Source organism: Gymnoscopelus microlampas, assembly GCF_963454915.1.
Source record: "Gymnoscopelus microlampas genome assembly, chromosome: 9".
NCBI classification, from domain to species: Eukaryota; Metazoa; Chordata; class Actinopteri; order Myctophiformes; family Myctophidae; genus Gymnoscopelus; species Gymnoscopelus microlampas.
Genome location: NC_139946.1, coordinates 57,978,793 through 58,000,491, shown reverse-complemented (window position 1 = coordinate 58,000,491; position 21,699 = coordinate 57,978,793). Strand labels below are relative to the sequence as shown.

Genomic DNA, 21,699 nt, shown 5'->3' with positions numbered 1-21,699 from the left:
TTTGCTTGGGCATACAGCTTACGCCGCTGCCTATAGATGTCTTTGTCATCTGTTAGGTCATTGGAGATAATATGTCCCAAATAAGTCATCTCACTGCACACACTAAGGGCAGTGCCAGCCAGGTAGAAGTCAGGAAAGGTAGATAGTCTGTCTTCCCTACTTCGGACAATCATGACCTTACTCTTTTTAGCGTTGTATTTTATATTAAAATCAAAGCCATACTGTGAGCATATCCTCAGTAGCTGTTGTAGCCCAGCACTATATGGACTAAAGATGACCAAATCATCTGCATACATCAGGTGATTAATTAACGAGTCACCAACTCTACACCCTGTCCCACATGCATTTAACATCAATGATAAATCATTCATATAAACATTAAAAAGGAATGGAGAAATTATTCCTCCTTGACGGACACCATTGGTCACATAGTCCGTGAGCCAGGGGGGTTGGTCATTATCAAATGAGGGGAATAATGCTCATGGTGATTTTTGTCAAGGTATGCATGTCCAGAGTTAGAAAATATGTGATAGCATTGCTCCAATGGTAGCTTTATGGGTGCTATCATGCATTTTATAACACTAACCGAAAATAAACAGTTCTGAAAAGTGGCCAATATTAAGTACAACATACATATTCAAAATAGTGGTATATTGTCATCAGTGATCCTTCAACATTGAAATTTGTCACAATGATAGCTGAGATCAATCTCTTTTCATCAAATATTATTATAGAATTCTATTTTGAAAACTGTGCCTTTGGTGGAAGTTGCCGTGCAGTGCCCGATTTGAGTGAATTTGTTTACTCATATTTCAAAATATATATCTGTTGTTTATTTAAGAAAAGTAGATATAACATAACATAGATATAATCACTTGTATTTGTAGAGACTTTATTCAGGAATTCAAATAAATATATTATTTGTATAAATTCCATATCATTAAGTGCAGCATGTTACTCCATCCCCCAGGACCTAATTTGGAGACATTTCTTAAGTTTATCAATGACATGATATTTTCCATTGTTGTTAGTTAACAACATACTCATGAAATTAAACTAATAAGTGTATGATAGTAAATAACAAGATAATTACTTTAATCTCTTCAATTTCTCAATTACAGATTTCTATACTTTCACAACCTAATAATCAAAATCGTTTTCTTCAACGTCTTCAATGTCTTCCTCTGAACTTTCCACACTCTCTGAGTTGGATGCCTGGTTCTCACAGTCTGCCAGTCTACACATGTCGGTACACTTGAGGCCATTTGCAACACACACACATTTTGGGAGTGAACATTTCTTTGGACAGTTACAGGCCAGTAGATCCAGGACAGCATCAGGTGCTGGCTGCCCTTCCATCCAGTGCACCACCAACTGTTCAGTTTCCACTTCTCTCTCCATCCTCCATCCTCTGCCAACAGGGCTGGGCACTTGTGGGTCCTGCTCCAAGCATCTTCTCCATATACCAGCCTGGTAGTTGGCTCGCTGTGCATGTTTTGTTAAACAGTCCTTGCATGGTGGGAGTTGATGACTTTCAATTTCACCTTTTTTGGCACAGAAAAGGTGATACCTGAGCTCATTGATCTTGGTGGTTGATGTTTTTGGGACATACATGAGACATGTAAATGCCTCTAGTTTGTCCATCAGTTCTGGGGAGAGGTCCCATTCCTGGCCCAACTGTAAGAATGTGTCCTGTGTTTCCCTGTTGCTGGTGAGATGTTTTAGGGCACTTGTCTTCCCTTTGCCTGCAAAGGCACTTACAGTATCACATCCAGTATAAGCATGCAACCCAATGAGAGCCCTACAAACCTCCATGCCAACAGTGGCAGCAACCTTCCGGATGTCTACAAGCCTTGTACGGGTTCTTGTGCCACACTTCTGGAACAGTGGGGCCTTAATCCTGTCACAGAATGCTAAAGACATAATGAAGACATCAGTGTCTTCTGAGCAGATGACTACAGATTGGTATCCCTCTCTTGTGGCATGGGCAGCATGGAGAAGTAGGCGACCATCTGCTTCTTCTTGTTGACATTGAAGAGCAGACACCTCTTCACTGTCTTGAGATGTGATTCTGTAACATGTGTCATTCACAGTTGCATACAGAATCTTTTCCTGTAGCTTTGCTCTATATTCTGCCTTCCTCCATTCATGCACAATGAATTTAATGAGACTGGTTTTGTTACTGACTTTGGTCAGGAAGCTCCTCCACTGCCTCACCATCTGTGTGCCTGTGATACCTTGCAACTCGTGACCAGTCTCTTCACCCCGTTGAGATCTTTCACTATTTTTGATAGAATTCTCCTTGTATGTGTCAAAAACAACATCTATTCTGCTACTCTGACTGCCTTCCCTGAGGGCCATACTCAGAATTGTTGTGGCAACATCTCTGAAAGTAACTTGATCACCTTTCACTCGTTGGACAAAGTTCATTCCATCAACCACTGTAGCAGAGTTTACTGGGAGTTGCTCTGCTACTGCTACATTTTTCTGCAAGGTTGTGGCCAAAGTAGCTTTATTTGTCTTTCTCAGCAATCCATCTGGTGTGGACAGGGCCCAGGGCAATGGTCCAAGGGGATGAGAAAGGATATGCTCCATGTGTAGACTGCGTCCTTGTGCCATCACTATGATTCGTCCAAACAAAGATCTGTCTGCTTTTAGTATGATCGCCCTCCCACTTGATTTCACTTCTCTCTTCTTACACATATCACTGAATGTTTTCAGCTTGTTGGTTTTCATTGGGTCATGGAATTTCTTTGCTGGTGGGTCTTCCTCTAGTCTCTCTTTCTTGAAAGTTGCATAGCATTTCTCACCAATCTCATATGCCTTCATCAGATCAGAGGCTATGTCCCTGGGTGCTGCCTTTGCCGTAGATATGCTAATGAGGTCCCGCTTTTCTGCAAATGGGTTGACCCATCCATGTATGAGGCTAACCACTGCTGAAACTGCTTCCTCGTCTTTCTGGATTCTTGGTTGCTGTAACTCTGTGTGACAAAGCTGAGATTTGTTGCCTTGCACCATTTCCCTTAACTGTCGCAGGAATGCACTACGGTGCTCAGCTGTTATGTAGTAACGCTGGACAGCTCCAGCATTCAGGCTGAACCGTGATGTGCCTCCTGGAGTCTGTGTGTCTTTGTTAATTGTGACTTCAGTAGCCTGGTCCACAGGGATACGCCCAAAGGGGTTGTTGCTAGACAGCTGTACTGAGAATTGCCCTGTCTTGAAGGCCTCATACACAGAAGGATTCTTCTCTGGGAGGTTTGTCATCTGAGCAAAGTAGGGGGACAGGTACCTGGCATAATTCAGCCTATCATAGGCAAAGCACCATGGGATCATATTCCTTATAGCATTGAGGTGCAACTCCCAGTTCCCTTCACGTGATGCACGCAGAAGGCCAAGTAATAAGTCCTCTACCATGTCAATGTATGACATCCAGAATGCAGAGAGCTCGCCATTGTTGTGACGGAGGTGTTCCAGAAAGTCTTTCCACAGGTTCATCAGCTCAGCTAACAGTGGTGTTTGCATCAGATTGTTAAAATTATGTTGGTTGAAGTCACTGACCATGTCTTTCACATTGTCTAAGAATGATTTGATCATCCCACGCATCTCCTGAATGTTGTTCTCAACCCACAGAGTGAACTCTTCCCATGCAAGTCTCATCAGTGCTTCGTAGATGTACTTGTGGACTCTAACAGCACGATTATAGTGCTTACCATCAAGGACTCCGTTGATGGACCCCTCTGCGACAATTCCAGCCTCTATGCATATGTCCTTTAAAGGAGCTACACCATGAATTTAAAAAATAATAATAATATTTGATATCATATTGTTTATGTCCCTCAAACGTTTTTCAAAAGGTTTGAGCCTAAATCAAGCCTCAGATATACTCATTCCAACTAACTTCTCTCTGGCTTATAAAGCACTTTCACCTGCAATACCACATTGTCCTGTTTGGCACGGGGCGCTATGGAGCCAGTTTGTATGCATGTTATGTCCTGGTTCTGTGTGGAAAAAGTAAAAAAAATAAATAAGAAAAAATGAAAAAAAAAAAAAAATGAAAAAAAAAAAGTTTTTTTTTTTATTGGATTTTTTTTTTTTTGTTAGAACTGAAAAACGGGAGGAATTGTTCCCAGACGTGACGTAGGGTGGGGGAACAAATCTGACGGACTGTTTTCAGACCAATTTACATAAAAACCACAGATAGCCTATGAAAGCCTGCATGCTCGAAGTCGGGTATTTGTTGGAACAGAAGAGAGGTGGGGGAGACCAAAAACACACAAAAAAGAAGAAAAAGTTAAAATTCATGGTGTAGACCCTTTAAACCAGCATCCCGAAATCGCTTTCCTAGGATGGATAAGGCATTACATATGGTGTGGAATGCCCCCATCCTGAGAATAATGTTTGAGAATTGCTCTTTGTGCTTCCAGGCAATTTCAGTGGCTTTTGCATAGAGGGCTTGATCCATGACGACCACAACTGCTTCTAGATGCAGTTCCTTCCTAATTAACTCTGATTGGTTCAGGATTTCAAATACTGTCGTCAACTCTGTGGCTGGTGAATTGATGGTTGGCAGATAACCAACAATATCTTGTGAGATTGGTTCTTGGTCCCTAGTGCTGATATTAAAGCCAGTCCAGCTTGGGATTGCCTGATTCTCTGGATCGGTTTGCCTTGCAAGTGTCCACACCAGGTTCTTCTTGCAGGCAAAAAGAGCAGCTTCCTTCATTCCCTGGACACAGTTCTCCCTGGTTGGGAGAGGCTGTGGGCCCACACGTGCACCTGCTACATATACTTCCAGTGATTGGCCCTCAATGGTGACTGATCTCTGCTTACGTTTCTCAATATGTGGAAGCTCTGCTCTTGGCAGATGTGGTCCATAGACATTGGCCTGCACCACAATACCATTGACTCTATGTGATGTACCCTTTCCAGTGAGAGTTTCCTCTAGTCTATCAATATTGTCCCATGCAAGATTGGTGAAGACATGAGGCTTGATGGAGGCTGGAAGGACAACTCTCTGGCTGGATGCTGCTGCTAGCTTTTGGAGACATAGAGCAGTGTCATTCTCTTCAAGTTGGGAGTAAGACACCCCATGCCCAAACCTATTCAGTATCTGGATTAGCTCAGTGTTACCCGTCAGTGTTTTAACTGCATATGGAAGTAGAAGGTGCTTTGGTGGCTTATGTTGACCACAGGTCACAGCATATATTATGTCCTGACTAAATGACTGAACCAGAACAGTGACCCTCTGTGTTTGAGTCTTGCTGTCAGGATTTCCAGTGAGCAGTCCAACAAGAAGCCGTTGCAGTTGATCTGGTATGGAGATGTGATCACTATCTTTCACAGCAGATGAATGGAATGGCCAGGGAGTCACAGTCATCTCCTGTCTAATTATTGATCTGATATGTGATGAAGTCTGATCTATGATCTTGTTAAAATTGGTTGACTTGGCCCTCCAAACTTTGAGTTCCCTCTGGAGATTTTGATTTTCCAAGACAACATCCCTTAATGATACACTTTGTGGTACCATCAACAACCTTTTATTTTCATCTGGAAATATATGTACTACATTGCCCAGCTCAGATTCAAGATTCCTGCGAATATTTGTCCTTGTATAATCTCGCAAGCATGTAACTCCACCAGATAACATGAAATGTTCAAGTTTCGAGACCAAAGAAGTGACTTGTACAATTATCTTATTGGGTATAATATCAGTTCTGATATATTTGAAAAGATCACAATAGGCTTCCCTTTCAATCCTTTTATACAGTTCATCACCTTCTGTTTCCTGATCTTTGTTTTTGTACACAGGTTCCTTTTTCTTGATTCTTGTATAGTCCTTATAGCATGACACATGATAGTGGGCCTCTGCAGCAACTATGTCTCTGCTTGTTGCTGCTAGAATGTTTTCATCTCCCTTTTGGGTTGCACACCCTCTTAAAGTTTGGTCAGCTCTGAGTTGTACAGCTTGTGTAAGCTTTTCACGTGACTTAGAGCCCTTCAGAAACTTCACTTTCTTACAAAAAATGCAGATTTGATCATAAACCCTAGATTTTGATGAAGATCTCCTACTTGGCCTATTTGATGTAGAGGCACACTCTATATCTTCATCAGTAATGCTTTCCTTAGTTTTCTTTTTCAAAGACTCCAAGTCCCTCTTCATGGTGAAGAGGCTTCGGAATTTTCGGTGATAATAGATGGTTGGCACTTCCTTTTCTCTAAGTTCTTTAGCAACGTCTAATATAGGGGCATGGTTTCTCACTTTGGCTGCTTCAAGTAATGTTTCCCAGGATTTATAATCTTGAGGACTAACTAAACGTTCATCATCATCTTTGGATGCTTTCTGGTGTATGATGCACTGTTTATTAGATTCTCTCTGCTTAAGACTCTCCATTATGAAGTAAAGTGATTCAGCAACTTGATATCTAAATACTGAGCTCTTCTCTCGCTTCTGTTCTGCAGCACTAACTTACTACCACTGACTGGCCTATTTATACTGTGTGCATCAATTAACTCAATGCACAACATGTGTGCAGTCACTCCTGGCTCCATCCAGTTAGTTTGACTCAGGCCAGGTGTGACTACTTAAGTCAGCAATACCCCATTCCCTAGTGGTTCATGTCTGATAAAATACAAAATATTTAGCCTATGTGTAGGAGCCATTTTGATGGTAGTATATTATTTCTTAGTTGGCATTATTACTTTTGGACACTGGGTGGCGGGCTCTAGTTTGGACAGCACTGGGTGGTTATTTAAGGGGTTTCAGGTGCACTGATTAGGCAGATCATAGGACTGAGGACACAGGGTGGTTAGGAGCCACACCGTTTCTACCAGTAGCAGCGAGAGCAAACAGACAGAACCACTAGACATAACCCTGCATTCAATGTTATGTTCACTTAAAACTGCAAAACTACAATAAATGCACCTAAACCTGGATTTTGGACTGGACTTCCATCTGTTATGTTTTATGTATTTTCTACTGCGTAGGATCACTCCATTCACCACCTGTGAAGGTAATGTGCAATATTCAAACAAAGGAGGAATGAAATTGCCATTACAATCAGTAGAAACGACGCTCTACGAGGACGAGTGAAGAAGATTGGACATCAAAGGACTCAGGACAGATTGTTTCACAGCCAAACGCTACTGCCGATTAGGGTGATTGGAAACACCTGCGCAGCTCTATAGGGTGAGTTGTGAACGCAGAAGCTGTTGGAAAATTGTGAATGAACAATCATGTCTGGGGGCAATGGAGATGCCCAGCCACAAGATGGCGACATTGGACAGGATCCTGAAAAGGAAAAAAGAGTTATCAAACATACCAGCAAGGGCTTGGAAATGTTGATTGAAAAATGTCAGAAGACAAGAAGTTTGTGTGTAAAAAAGGCTGCTAAATCCAGAGAGACATTGAAAGAGCTCATGAATTCCAATGAAAATGTAAATGCAGTAAAATGTCATTTGGAGGAATTAATCAATCTATGTGGAGAAGCAAGAGAAAGTCATTCCTCATTAGTGGAGTTGCCACTACCTGAGGATGAAACTGAAAGACAAAATGCATGGTTTCGACCAAAAATTGATATTTTGGAAGCTTTTGTGCAGGATGTACAAATGTGGATCTCAGAGGTGAAACAGAAAATACATGTCACTGTTCCGAATGAACCACCAATGCATATCACTATTGAAAAGGAAACACAGGTCACTGTTGAAAGTGAGATGTTAAGTACAGTACATTCTGATGATATTGGACCCCATGACAGTGTATCAAATGTTTCAAAGTCAAAATCCACACACAAATCAACTGCATCAAAAACATCTTCAACTGCATCTGCTCGCATCATTGCCCAGGCTGAAAGGGCTGCTCTCACGGAACAGATGGCTGCATTGCACAAAAAACATGACATTGAAATGCAACAGGAACAACTCCGAATGCAACAGGAACAACTCCGAATGCGAAGGGAGCAATTACAAATGGAAACTCAACTGGCAGCAGCAAATGCAAAAGCAAACATACTGGAAACAATGGGATCAAGGAGTTCATCTAGAGTGTCAAGCAAGACAAACTCGAAGAAAGGAGCTGCTGCTCCAAGGGAAACAACCACATTCAATGCAAATACATACTTACCTGATCAACAAAAAATAAATGTGACAATGGAAACTACAATTCCTCCCTCCCAGCCACAGGTTGTGAGGCCAAAACAATCACTTCAGGAAACATCTGCCAAAGCTCACTACATGACTCCCGTAATGCAATATTCTCTCCCCAGGCAAAATGTTCAAACCCAAAATATAACACATCAAACTGAAAATGTACAGGTTCATGGAAAAAAGGCTATTCAAAGTCATGTCATTCATACTGCACCCCCTGCAAGTGATGTTTTCAATGTGCTAACAAAACAGAATGACATAACTGCTTTATTGGTTAAACAGAATCTGTATGCTACTTTACCACCAAGAGATATCCCTGTTTATGATGGTGACCCATTAGAATATGAAGGGTTTATCAGAGCATTTGAAAGAGGAGTGGAAAGCAAGACTGACAATTACAGTGACTGCCTACACTTCCTCGAACAATACACAAGAGGGCATCCAAAACAACTGGTCCGCAGCTGCCAACATCTACCACCATCACAAGGCTATGACAGGGCAAAAGATCTGTTAAAAGAACATTTTGGAAATGAGCACAAAATTGCAACTGCATACATGGAAAAGGTTTTTAACTGGGCAGCTATAAAGCAAGAGGATGTGAAAGGATTGGAGGCATTCTCTCTCTTCTTAAGAGGCTGTTGCAATGCAATGGAACATATAGCCTATATGGAGGAGTTGAATGTTGTTTCACACATGAGGACCATTCTGATGAAACTGCCATACAAGCTCAGGGAAAACTGGAGAAACAAGGCATGTGAGCTACTGGAGAAGCATGGACATCGTGCTAAATTCTCAGACCTGGTCAAATTCATTGAACGACAGGTAAAAATACTGTCTGACCCGCTTTTTGGAAACATCCAGGATACTAGGAGCCCAACTGTCAAAACCTCAACCATCAGCAAACCAAGAGACATTCCAAGAAGAAGCAGTTTTGCCACATCAGTAACACCCATAAAAACAGCCATGGAGTCAATTGGATTGGAGAAGGATGTATTCATCAGCTCTCATAGTGATTGTCTGTTCTGCAATAAAAAAACTGGTCACACATTGGAGCGGTGTCCACAGATGATGAAGAAAAGACACAGAGAGAAGATAGACTTCTTAAAGGAAAAGGGAATCTGTTTTGCCTGTTTGAAGAGAGGACACATAAGCAGAAACTGCAGAAGTCGTCTAACTTGTGATAAATGTAAACAAAATCATCCTGACATGCTCCACTTTGAACAAACAGAACAGAAATCAATAGAAAACAATGCTGTCATCTCGCCTCACACCTGTGGTCATATTGGGGCCGGTGATGAAAGTTCCATCTTCTCAATCGTACCTGTTCAGGTGAAGAGCCACAAGGGAGACACAGTGTTGCAAACCTATGCTTTTTTGGACAATGGAAGCACTTCTACATTCTGTACTGAAAACCTAATGAGAAGGCTGAACATTCCCGGACACAAAACCAATATTCTACTCCGTACCATGAACCAAGTGAAGCCGGAGACCAGTTACCATATCACCGGTTTGGAAATAGCTAAAATGGACACAAATGATTTCATTCAACTCCCTGATGTGCTCACTCATAAAACCATGCCCGTTTCACAACACAACATCCCAAGACAACAGGACCTGTCAAAATGGCCTTACTTGAAACATATCAAACTACATGAAATAGACTCTGGTGTTGACCTACTGATTGGCGGTAATTCTTCAAAGTTATTGGAACCTTTGGAGGTGGTCAACAGCCAGACTGAAGGACCATATGCTGTGAGGACCCTATTGGGGTGGGTCATCTATGGTCCCTTGATGGGAGACTACAATGTCAGGGATGAGATTGGCTGCCCTGCGGCTGCTGTCAATCAAATCTCCGTCCTGAAGAACAATCAGGACTTCTGTGAAAGAGCCATTAAGGTGGTGAAAGTCAACAAGAGCAACAGGAAGTACACACAACGGAAAAGTGGCTACAGACAGCCAACTGAGGACAGGAAAAGGAGAGACAACAAGTTCTCGACAAACACTGAACCACTTTCATCAAAGAAACACAGGGAGGAGAAGATGCCAGCTAAGGCTCGCAAAACACCTCAGACAGTGAGGTTCTATGGAAACACAGACAGCTACCGTGAAGTGGTGCCTCTGGACTTTAACACACACATTCCATCATACAGATCCCGACACGGGTTATGTACTCGAACCTCTGGCCATAGGAAGAGGAAAAGACTGAAAGACAAATGAACATTGAATGCCAACACTACACTTTTTGTTTTCTTTTGAAATTGGCAAAGTAATTGTGAAAAAAAAGATGCCAAACGATTGTGAATTTGAATATGGCTCCCTATGTTCTATTGTAATTGTGTCGTTACACTTGAGACAATTAGGGGCCGGTATGTAGGAGCCATTTTGATGGTAGTATATTATTTCTTAGTTGGCATTATTACTTTTGGACACTGGGTGGCGGGCTCTAGTTTGGACAGCACTGGGTGGTTATTTAAGGGGTTTCAGGTGCACTGATTAGGCAGATCATAGGACTGAGGACACAGGGTGGTTAGGAGCCACACCGTTTCTACCAGTAGCAGCGAGAGCAAACAGACAGAACCACTAGACATAACCCTGCATTCAATGTTATGTTCACTTAAAACTGCAAAACTACAATAAATGCACCTAAACCTGGATTTTGGACTGGACTTCCATCTGTTATGTTTTATGTATTTTCTACTGCGTAGGATCACTCCATTCACCACCTGTGAAGGTAATGTGCAATATTCAAACAAAGGAGGAATGAAATTGCCATTACACTATGCATTGCTTACATTATATTTTACTTATTTAAATCTTTAGGTTATGTACAAAGGAAACCTTTGTGTTACATATTTCATGAAAACCAAAGTACATCTTATGTCAAATATAGTCACAATGTTGTCACTGCCTGTAATAGAAAAAACATCTAGATATGCTAATTTTAACAACCTTTTTGAACAATATATAGTCTGAGCTTTATCCCAACCATTTGTCAAAGAGAGAGGGTCAATAATAAGAGAGAACCATCATTTTGAAGTAGAATGCTTCATTCGGATTTTGAAAACTGTGTTTTGGCATGTGGTTATAAAAGAAGTGATAACACACAGAAAGCTACCACAGATGCAATGCTATCACATTTTTCATAGCACTAGGGGTGTATACCTACCCAAAAATCACTATGAGAATTATTCCCCCCAGTTGATACAAATTACCCCATTTTTGGGGTCCTGGCTCACGGACTAACATGAAAAGGAGCAGATATTGACTTCCCCCATTTTACCCTCATTGTCTGGTGAGCATACCAGAACACCAAGATTCTGACTAGGAAACTAGGGACCCCTCTCTGTGTCAGTTTTAAGAATAACTTTTCATGATTAATGCGGTCGAAGGCCCTAGAGGCATCAATAAAAGAAACAAACATAGTAGAATTCTGCCTACTATATTTATCTAAAAGCTCTTTGAGTGCAAAAATACACAAATCAGTGCCGTGTTTTCGTTTGAATCCAAATTGGTTATCCGCTGACAGGATCAACCTCTCAAGTCTACTCAGTAGAATTGTCTCTAGCACTTTGGATAAAACGCTGGCCAATGCTATTGGCCTATAGTTATCAGAGATGTTTAGTTTACCCACTTTGTGTGTTTGTTTAGCAACTAAGTAACATGATTCTGGTTGAGGTTTCCGGCGTGTTACATTGAAAATAGGTGACCTATCGATTTATGTGACGTTCAGGAAGTAACCTAATTCTGGTTGACATATCCGGTTTGTTACACAGAAATCGGCAATCTATCGAATTCTGTGACTGCTAGCCTGCTAGCTAGCTTTTCAAATGATGTAAAACGTCCTGCATTTGTAGTAAAACTGTTCTTTGTTTCAATAATCCAACTATTAAGTAAATCATTATACAATCGGCTGTCCTTTAATACAAAGACAAAACACGCAACGCATAATAATAGCTATAAAGCAAAGACAAGGCTAACAAAAGCTAAAGCTAATGCTCATTGTGATGCTAACTGAACCAATAGACTCCGTTTATGTTTGTATTCAAAGGTTGTCGCCCTCATGTGGACAAAATGAATCACTACAAGTGGAATTGATTGGATACTTTATTAGCAGTTTAAGAACGAGATGACGCAATATGGCGCTAGTTTCTACAACATAAGCTGTTAGGATCTACAAGCTCACAATGAGACGCGTTGTGAGCTTGTAGATCTGCTATTTTCGGCGCGCGACACCGTCGTAGAACAGAGCATCATGTTGACATGCTAACTGGCCAGGCTAGCTGTCAAGTCACACGTTAGTAACCATGTGAGGACTTCCGTTTTCTCTACAAAGTAAAACTGTAGTTCGTGTCATGCTTAACATTGAAAACCACGTGAGCGCTTCCGTTTTCTCCTCAAAATAAAACCGGACGTGCCCACAAGGACTACACTTAAAAACTACATGTTCCATACAACATGGGTCGCTAGAAGAACTACATTCTAAGGACTACATTTCCCGTTCCACCATGGGTCAAGCTTCACGTCGTACGACACAAGAGCACTTCCGTTTTTTTGTCAAAATAAAAGCACATCATGTGTCAAGTCTCGCATCAAACGCAACTCGAACACTTCTGCTCTTTTTTCCAAGAATAAAACTGTCATAACGTTTACTTTATGCTCTGTTCTACGACGGTCGCCAAAAATAGCAGATCTACAAGCTCACAATAGATCTTAACGTCTTATACTGTAGAAACTAGTGCCATATTGCGTCATCTCGTTGTTATAATATGAACGGAGTGAAAAGTGGATTTATTGACGACTTCCACTTGTAGTGATTCATGTTGTCCACATGAGGGCGACAAGGCCGTGGAATACAACAGTTAGCCAGTTAGTAGTGTGTGGTAACAGCAGCACTGTGTTGATTAGCCATGGTTACCATGACGCCCGTCTGTCACAACAAGCGTCATGGAACCACTTGTTCCTGCTTTAAGATGTTTTACATTTATAACTCTCACATGTACATAAACGTTCACATTTACAACATAAAGTGCTGACCTCACGGCCACGGATATAAACAGTTAAAACGCTTAGGTCTAAGTACCCGTAACCTTCATATTGTTCAATAAAAAGCTTTTTAATCCGATCGCCAGCCATCTTCTCTAATGCTTTCAGACACTTGCCTCTATCGGTTGGAAGGTGTATTGCACTCTGATACATTACAACAAATGAAACATTAAAATAGAAAATGGCCGCTGATCAGATTAAAATGCTTTTTATTTAACAAAACGGAAGATAGTGGTGCAACTCAATGTGTAACATCCGTGTCTTGGGTCAGCACTTTATATTTAAATATGAACGTTTATGTAGATGTAAAAAAAAAAATCACAAACCAGGAACAAGTGGTTCCATGACTGTCATGTTTCAGGCAGGGCTGTGTTGATAAGCTCTGTTTTATGTACGGAACGTTTCACCACGTCATCAGTGAGAGACAACAAACAAACAAACAAACAGATGAATGTTTTTAGACATTGATCAGATTGAAGTTAAAGTCAATAAATAAATGTTGATTAACAGTTTAATTCATTAATTAAAATAAATGACAATTAAAGCCACACACACCCACGCACGCACACGCACACGCGCACACACACACACACACACACACACACACACACACACACACACACACACACACACACACACACACACACACACACACACACACACACACACACACACACACACACACACACGCGTCCAAACAGAATGACGTCACGGAACTGATGCAACGTCATCACCAGGAAGTAGTACGGCACATCCGCGATTTTCCTATTAATTCCATCGCCTGGAGGGACGCGCATGCTGTGATTGGCTGCTGAGTTGCCAGGGGAGCCAGAGGCAGAAAACTACGCAGGTAGTAAATATATTTACATAATATTTATGGTTAAACCATAGAGTTAAAAACAAGGTTTAAACACGTTATGTGTTTGTTTTTAATGTAAATTTACATCAAAGCAGATTAACATTTGAACATTACATCATTAACTTACAGGGTAACATTTCTGCGTCGCCCTGACAACCGCCTAGCCAATCACAGCGCGCCTGCCCCCCCGGTCGATGGGTTCTATAGAATCTACATGTCAGTTGAAGCGCAGAGAACAGAATCAGCTTCAGAGCGACAAGAGTTTAGTTTAACGGTTAAATACTTTAATACTTTAATACTTTAATAGTGTTTATTCTGTCTCACCGTGTTTAGAACCTTTAGAACCTTTAGAACACCATGCTGCTCCAGAACACTGTTGTGTTGATGTGTTTGGTTCTGATGCTTGTTGGAGCTGATGAGGAGACAGCTGCTACCAACAACAGCACTGGTGAGTAGAAATACTTTAAAAGTAGAAATACTCTGTTACCAGCCACACTGTAGGTGAGTGAATACTTTAAAAGTAGAAATACTCTGTTACCAACCACACTGTAGGTGAGTGAATACTTTAAAAGTAGAAATACTCTGTTACCAACCACACTGTAGCCTGAGTGAATACTTTAAAAGTAGAAATACTCTGTTACCAACCACACTGTAGGTGTGTGAATACTTTAAAAGTAGAAATACTCTGTTACCAACCACATCCTCAATTGGAACCTCTCCCTCCGCTACCACTCTGAGATGAGGTTCCACACACCAATATTTTCCACTACGAATATTTTCCACTCCCCTTGATTAAAGTAATTAAAGTAAATGTTTACTACATGTTTAAACTAAAGTAAAGGGTTACTACAAGTGTTTAAATCACTTAAAATGTCAGCCTGTGGCCATGTGTTCCCAATGCAATGAGGACGGGGGTTGACTGGCCACAGGCTGACATTTTAACACACACACACACACACACACACACACACACACACACACACACACACACACACACACACACACACACACACAGTAACAGTATGTTTTCAGTAAATTGTAGTGTAGTTACTGTAATAGTACAATATTTTCCTCTTTGTAGTGAAATAGCAACATTAAGCACCTCAAAATACTCAAGTAAATGTACTTAGTTCATTGGTTCTCAAAGTGGGGTCCGGGTACTTGAGGGGGTTCCAGGGGGTCCCCAGCTAAATGATGGACAGGAACCAAATGGACCCTTATGGGTCTATAACTCTGAGAGTGTACAAATGGAACCAAATGGACCCTAAACGGGTCCATTTGGTTCCATTTGTACACTGTCAGAGTTAAATTAACATTGATTTTACAATATGAAATGGGGTCCCAGAGATATAAATGCCATTAAATGTGGGTCCGTAGCCTAATGCATGTCAAACTGGGGGTCCTTGAAATTAAAATGGTTGAGAATCACTGCTAGAGCCGTAAAAACCTTCTCTTATGGGGGTCCCTGGGTTATCTTTTCAAATGTGGGTCCGTGGGGTAATAAGTGTCAATTTGGGGGTCCTTGACATGAAAAAGTTTGAGAACCACTGACTTAGTTACTCTGTTACTCTGCACCACTGTCCAGGTCCAGTAGTGCCCATCCCCAGCCCCAGCGCTAAAAGTAACGTCTCCAGAAGCGTCCATGAGTCTAACGGCCTCCTGAAGAGTCTGAACGTGGATCCGTCTATGATCCGTAGAGCCATGTACGTCCTGATCGGGATCACTGGAGTGGGAGTGCTGTACTTCCTGGTCCGAGCTGTGAGGTAGGAATGAGGTTATGTTTAGGGTCATGGTTCTCAAAGTGGGGTCCGGGGACCCCCAGGGGTACTTGAGGGGGTTCCAGGGGATCCCCAGCTAAATGATGGACAGGAACCAAATGGAACCTTATGGGTCTGTAACTCTGAGAGTGTACAAATGGAACCAAATGGACCCGTTAGGGTCCATTTGGTTCCATTTGTACACTCTCAGAGTTAAATTGACATAGATTTTACAATATGAATTGGGGTCCCAGAGATATAAATGCCATTACATAGGGGTCCGTAGCCTAATGCATGTCAAACTGGGGGTCCTTGAAATAAAAATGGTTGAGAATCACTGCTAGAGAGCTGTAAAAAATCTTCTCTTATTGGGGTCCCTGGCAAATCTTTTCAAATGGGGGTCCGTGGGGTAATAAGTGTCAATTTAGGGGTCCTTGACATGAAAAAGTTTGAGAACCACTGGTAGGGTTATGTTTAGGGTTATGTTTTGGGGCGAGGCGAGCGTGTGTTTGGGGCGAGGCCTAGGACAATAGATAGCAGTTTAAACTATGGTCTGAATTAAAAAACTATAATGGTCACAATGTTTAATAGCATTTTTTTAAATTCTTCAAAAGGTTTTTTATAGCAAAAATAGCTGATCTACAAGCTCACAAGTGGTTGGGTTGGTATTTAATGTATAATGAAGTATATAGGGCTTAAGTAGTCCTTTAATGGTAATGTGTTCCTACATGATGTTTTAATGCTGACTAATAAGGCAACATAAACACATAAGAATTTAATAAATTATTGTTTTGTTGATTGATGCTTAATGCGTTGGTTCTCAAAGTGGGGTCCAGGGACCCCCAGGGGTACTTGAGGCGATTCCAGGGGGTCCCCAGCTAAATGATGAATAGTTAGGAACCAAATGGACCCTTATGGGTCTGTAACTCTGAGAGTGTACAAATGGAACCAAATGGACCCTAACGGGTCCATTTGGTTCCATTTGTACACTCTCTGAGTTACATTAACATTGATTTTACAATATAAATTAGGGTCCCAGAGATAGAAATGTCATTAAAGGGGAAATCCACCCATTTTCAATATTTAACTATGTCATTAATATAGCATAAAGGAGTTGTGTCGAAATAAGAAAAAAGTTCCCCCCTTTCTGTATTGCCTTGAACTGGAAGATTGATTTTGGGTTTAACATGGCAAATTACAACACGATGAGTCATCATGTTGTAATTTGCAATGTTAAACCCAAAATCAATCCTCCAGTTCAAGGCAACACAGAAAGGGGGGAACTTTTTTCTTATTTCCACACAACTCCTTTATGCTATATTAATGACATAGTTAAATATTGAAAATGGGTGGATTTCCCCTTTAAATGGGGGTCCGTAGCCCTAATACATGTCAAACTGGGGGTCCTTGACATTAAAATGGTTGAAAATCACTGCTAGAGAGCCGTAAAAATCTTCTCTTATGGGGGTCCCTGGCATATCTTTTCAAATGGGGGTCCGCGGGCTAATAAGTGTCAATTTGGGGGTCCTTGACATGAAAAAGTTCGAGAACCACTGACTTAATGAACAGTAAAGGCATTAGGATGAGTTAAACCTGGCTGTTAGCCTGTTAGCCTGTTAGCTGTTAGCTCTGGACCAGGATGAGTTAAACCTGGCTGTTAGCCTGTTAGCCTGTTAGCTGTTAGCTCTGGACCAGGATGAGTTAAACCTGGCTGTTAGCTGTTAGCTGTTAGCTCTGGACCAGGATGAGTTAAACCTGGCTGTTAGCTGTTAGCTGTTAGCCTGTTAGCTGTTAACCTGTTTAATCAGGTTTATAATATAATTGTTGTTTTTATATATTATATTATACAACCTCCATGAAGTGTTGATTGATCTAGTGTGTGTGTGTGTGTGTGTGTGTGTGTGTGTGTGTGTGTGTGTGTGTGTGTGTGTGTGTGTGTGTGTGTGTGTGTGTAGGATGAAGAAGCCTCAGCAGAAGAAGAAGTATGGTCTTCTGGCCAACATGGAGCTGGATGGGATGGAGTCTGACGAGGACGAGACTCTGTATGAGGCCAGGAGCCTTCGCAGGTACACAACACCACATAGACACTACATTATATGCACACTACACACTCTGTATGAAGCCAGGTACACAACACTACATAGACACTACATTATATGCACACTACACACTCTGTATGAAGCCAGGTACACAACACTACATAGACACTACATTATATGCACACTACACACTCTGTATGAAGCCAGGTACACAACGCCACATAGACACTACATTATATGCACACTACACACTCTGTATGAAGCCAGGTACACAACACTACATAAACACTACATTATATGCACACTACACACTCTGTATGAAGCCAGGTACACAACACTACATAAACACTACATTATATGCACACTACACACTCTGTATGAGGCCAGGAGCCTTCGCAGGTACACAACACCACATAGACACTACATTATATGCACACTACACACTCTGTATGAAGCCAGGTACACAACACCACATAGACACTACATTATATGCACACTACACACTCTGTATGAAGCCAGGTACACAACGCCACATAGACACTACATTATATGCACACTACACACTCTGTATGAAGCCAGGTACACAACACCACATAGACACTACATTATATGCACACTACACACTCTGTATGAAGCCAGGTGCACAACACTACATAAACACTACATTATATGCACACTACACACTCTGTATGAAGCCAGGTACACAACACCACATAGACACTACATTATATGCACACTACACACTCTGTATGAAGCCAGGTACACAACACTACATAAACCCTGTCTGGGTCTGTGCAACATACTGTGTAACTGGGTACTGGTAATCAGGGTTGAGCTGTAGGGGGTACGGGGGGGTACGGCGTACCCTTAGTTCTGAGACTGTGGGGGCTGGACTCGCGAGCACACACGTCAGCCGCCCGCGAGAAGTCAATCATTAACACAACAACGCACCTTCAGGGGCGAGCCGTTTTTAACACCTTAAACAATGGCCTCAACCTGGCTGCTTTGCATAACAAGAGCTGGTAGCCTACCAGACACTCACAAATGTATCCTTATCTAGCTCTGGTCCATAGCGTTAGAAGGAGTTCTCCTTAACGCTATGGTACTTTAGATTCTTTCCCCTCGTACCGCGGTAGCGCAGCCTCTCGTCTGTAGTAAAATTTAAAAAAACGCTTTTGGTACTCACCAAAACAAAGACGGTTTAATGGAGTTGAAAGCCTATTCTATTAAGTGGGAACACTCTGAGCCCCCACCTCACGTATAAAATACACTTTTTGGCCAGAAAAGAAAATATTTCACCGGAAGGAAGAATCTGGTCAATAGGAAAATTCCATTGACCAGATCTGTAGAGGGCACTGTGGAGAAACCAAAAACAGGTTTTAATTCCGGTGAAATATTTTCTTTTCTGTCCAAAAAGTGTATTTTAGACGTGAGGTGGGGGCTCACAGTGTTCCCATTTAGTAAAGTAGGCTTTCAACTCCATAAAACCGTCTTTGTTTTGGTGAGTAGCAAAAGGGTATTTTTTTATTTGTTTTAACTTGTTTTAAAAAACACTGTTTTGAAAGCAATGTAAGTCTTAAAAAAAAGTAATTCAAGTAAAGACAAGTTGACTGATTATTTTAAGCACTTATGTGTGGGTGAATCTATGTAAAGGGCATTTATATAAAACTAAAAGGAAAATAAAATAATTAATTAATTGAAACAAAAATAAAAACAACAAATTAACAATGCAACAAAATAATAAGAAATATAAATACATTAATAATCACATGTTGAATACAGTATTTCAACTAGCACTGAGCTGAGTGGCTATGTGCACATGCTTGCGCACGCACGTGCGCGCGCATGTGACGTCATAAAATAGAGTACCCATAGTTAAAAAATCCACAGCTCACCACTGCTGGTAAACATACTGTGTAACTGGGTACTGGTAAACATACTGTGTAACTGGGTACTGGTAAACATACTGTGCAACTGGGTACTGGTAAACATACTGTGTAACTGGGTACTGGTAAACATACTGTGTAACTGGGTACTGGTAAACATACTGTGTAACTGGGTACTGGTAAACATACTGTGTAACTGGGTACTGGTAAACATACTGTGTAACTGGGTACTGGTAAACATACTGTGTAACTGGGTACTGGTAAACATACTGTGTAACTGGGTACTGGTAAACATACTGTGTAACTGGGTACTGGTAAACATACTGTGTAACTGGGTACTGGTAAAAATGGTTGAAAATCACTGCTAGAGAGCCGTAAATAATCTTCTCTTATGGGGGGTCCCTAGCATATCTTTTCAAATGGGGGTCCGCGGGCTAATAAGTGTCTATTTGGGGGTCCTTGGCACGAAAAAGTTTGAGAACCACTGGTATAGAACATAGAAAAGATAAGAGGTTAGGGTTAACCCTTAAGAGGTTAGGGTTAACCCTTAGTGTCTCGTTGGAACGTGCTTATCTGCTGTTGGACTTTGTCTGTCAATCACTGTGTCTGTCTGTCAATCAACTGATCAATCATTGATGTGATCTTTTCTCCTAGATGAGTCGTGTTGCCATGGAGACGCCGCTAATCACCAGGACCAACAGACTGTGTGTGTGTGTGTGTGTGTGTGTGTGTGTGTGTGTGTGTGTGTGTGTGTGTGTGTGTGTGTGTGTGTGTGTGTGCGATGCCAAAGCTTCAGCTGCTGAGCAGATAAAGAAATATTTTTGTATAAATTATCTTGATGATTTATTGTTTAAAAAGCAGATTTGTGTCATTTATAACGTCTGCATTTTGCATCCACAGCCTCTGTTCTCTACATTCACAACGTCATATCTTTTTCCTTCTGCTGAACTCCTGATCCATCTGTGCTTTAAAGTGTTAACACTGTAAACAGGAAGTGCCTGGTTTGTGTTAACACTGTAAACAGGAAGTGCCTGGTTTGTGTTAACACTGTAAACAGGAAGTGCCTGGTTTGTGTTAACACTGTAAACAGGAAGTGCCTGGTTTGTGTCAACACTGTAAACAGGAAGTGCCTGGTTTGTGTTAACACTGTAAACAGGAAGTGCCTGGTTTGTGTTAACACTGTAAACAGGAAGTGCCTGGGGTGTGTTAACAGGAAGTGAGAGTTGGTATCTGACCCACTGCAAAGCGCCCGTTTAAATCGTTTATAAAGAGCCTTGTGTTTCTACAGCTCAGACTAGTGGAAACAAACATTCAGACACCAAGCGTGAAACTAAAATGTTTCTGCGTTGCTCTAACTCGTCTGTGAGCCGCGTGTAACACTCCAAACCACCCATACCACCTTAAAGACCCAAACCACCCATACCACTTTAAAGACCCAAACCACCCAAACCACCTTAAAGACCCAAACCACCCATACCACCTTAAAGACCCAAACCACCCAAACCACCTTAAAGACCCAAACCACCCATACCACTTTAAAGACCCAAACCACCCATACCACCTTAAAGACCCAAACCACCCATACCACCTTAAAGACCCAAACCACCCATACCACCTTAAAGACGCAAACAACCCAAAGCTACCACACGCCTAGTGAGGTTACAACTGATACTAACACGCCTCTGTCTCTTTCAGTGTGTCTGTAGGTTCCTTCAGGTTCCATTATGTTCCATTAGGGTCCTTTAGGTTCCTTCAAAAACCTTTGGGTGAAATTGTACAATAAAATAACGTTTAAATATTTCCAATCTAACCAAAACATCTGAATGTGCAGATCTACAAGCTCCTAGAATGTCTTTAGGAATAGAGCTTACAGATCTACAAGCTCCTAGAATGTCTTTAGGAATAGAGCTTACAGATCTACAAGCTCCTAGAATCTCTTAAGGAATAGAGCTTACAGATCTACAAGCTCCTAG

At 41.4% G+C, this 21,699-nt stretch overlaps 1 protein-coding gene and 1 long non-coding RNA gene across 2 annotated transcripts; one reads left to right on the top strand and one right to left on the bottom strand.

Moving 5' to 3' along the window:
- Window positions 1-14,259: 14,259 nt before the first annotated feature.
- Window positions 14,260-21,366, top strand: fam174c (family with sequence similarity 174 member C). Its single transcript, XM_084066972.1, has 4 exons — window positions 14,260-14,492; window positions 15,630-15,807; window positions 17,757-17,867; window positions 20,381-21,366. Exons 1-4 carry the CDS (start codon window positions 14,402-14,404, stop codon window positions 20,382-20,384), a joined length of 384 nt encoding a protein of 127 aa, XP_083923098.1. The 5' UTR covers window positions 14,260-14,401; the 3' UTR covers window positions 20,385-21,366.
- On the bottom strand, window positions 20,985-21,467 carry LOC311052151. The gene is made up of 2 exons (XR_014601476.1): window positions 21,360-21,467; window positions 20,985-21,233 (listed from the first exon to the last, which is right to left on the bottom strand). It is a non-coding gene; the product is annotated as an uncharacterized lncRNA (long non-coding RNA).
- Between the last annotated feature and the right edge of the window lie 232 nt (window positions 21,468-21,699).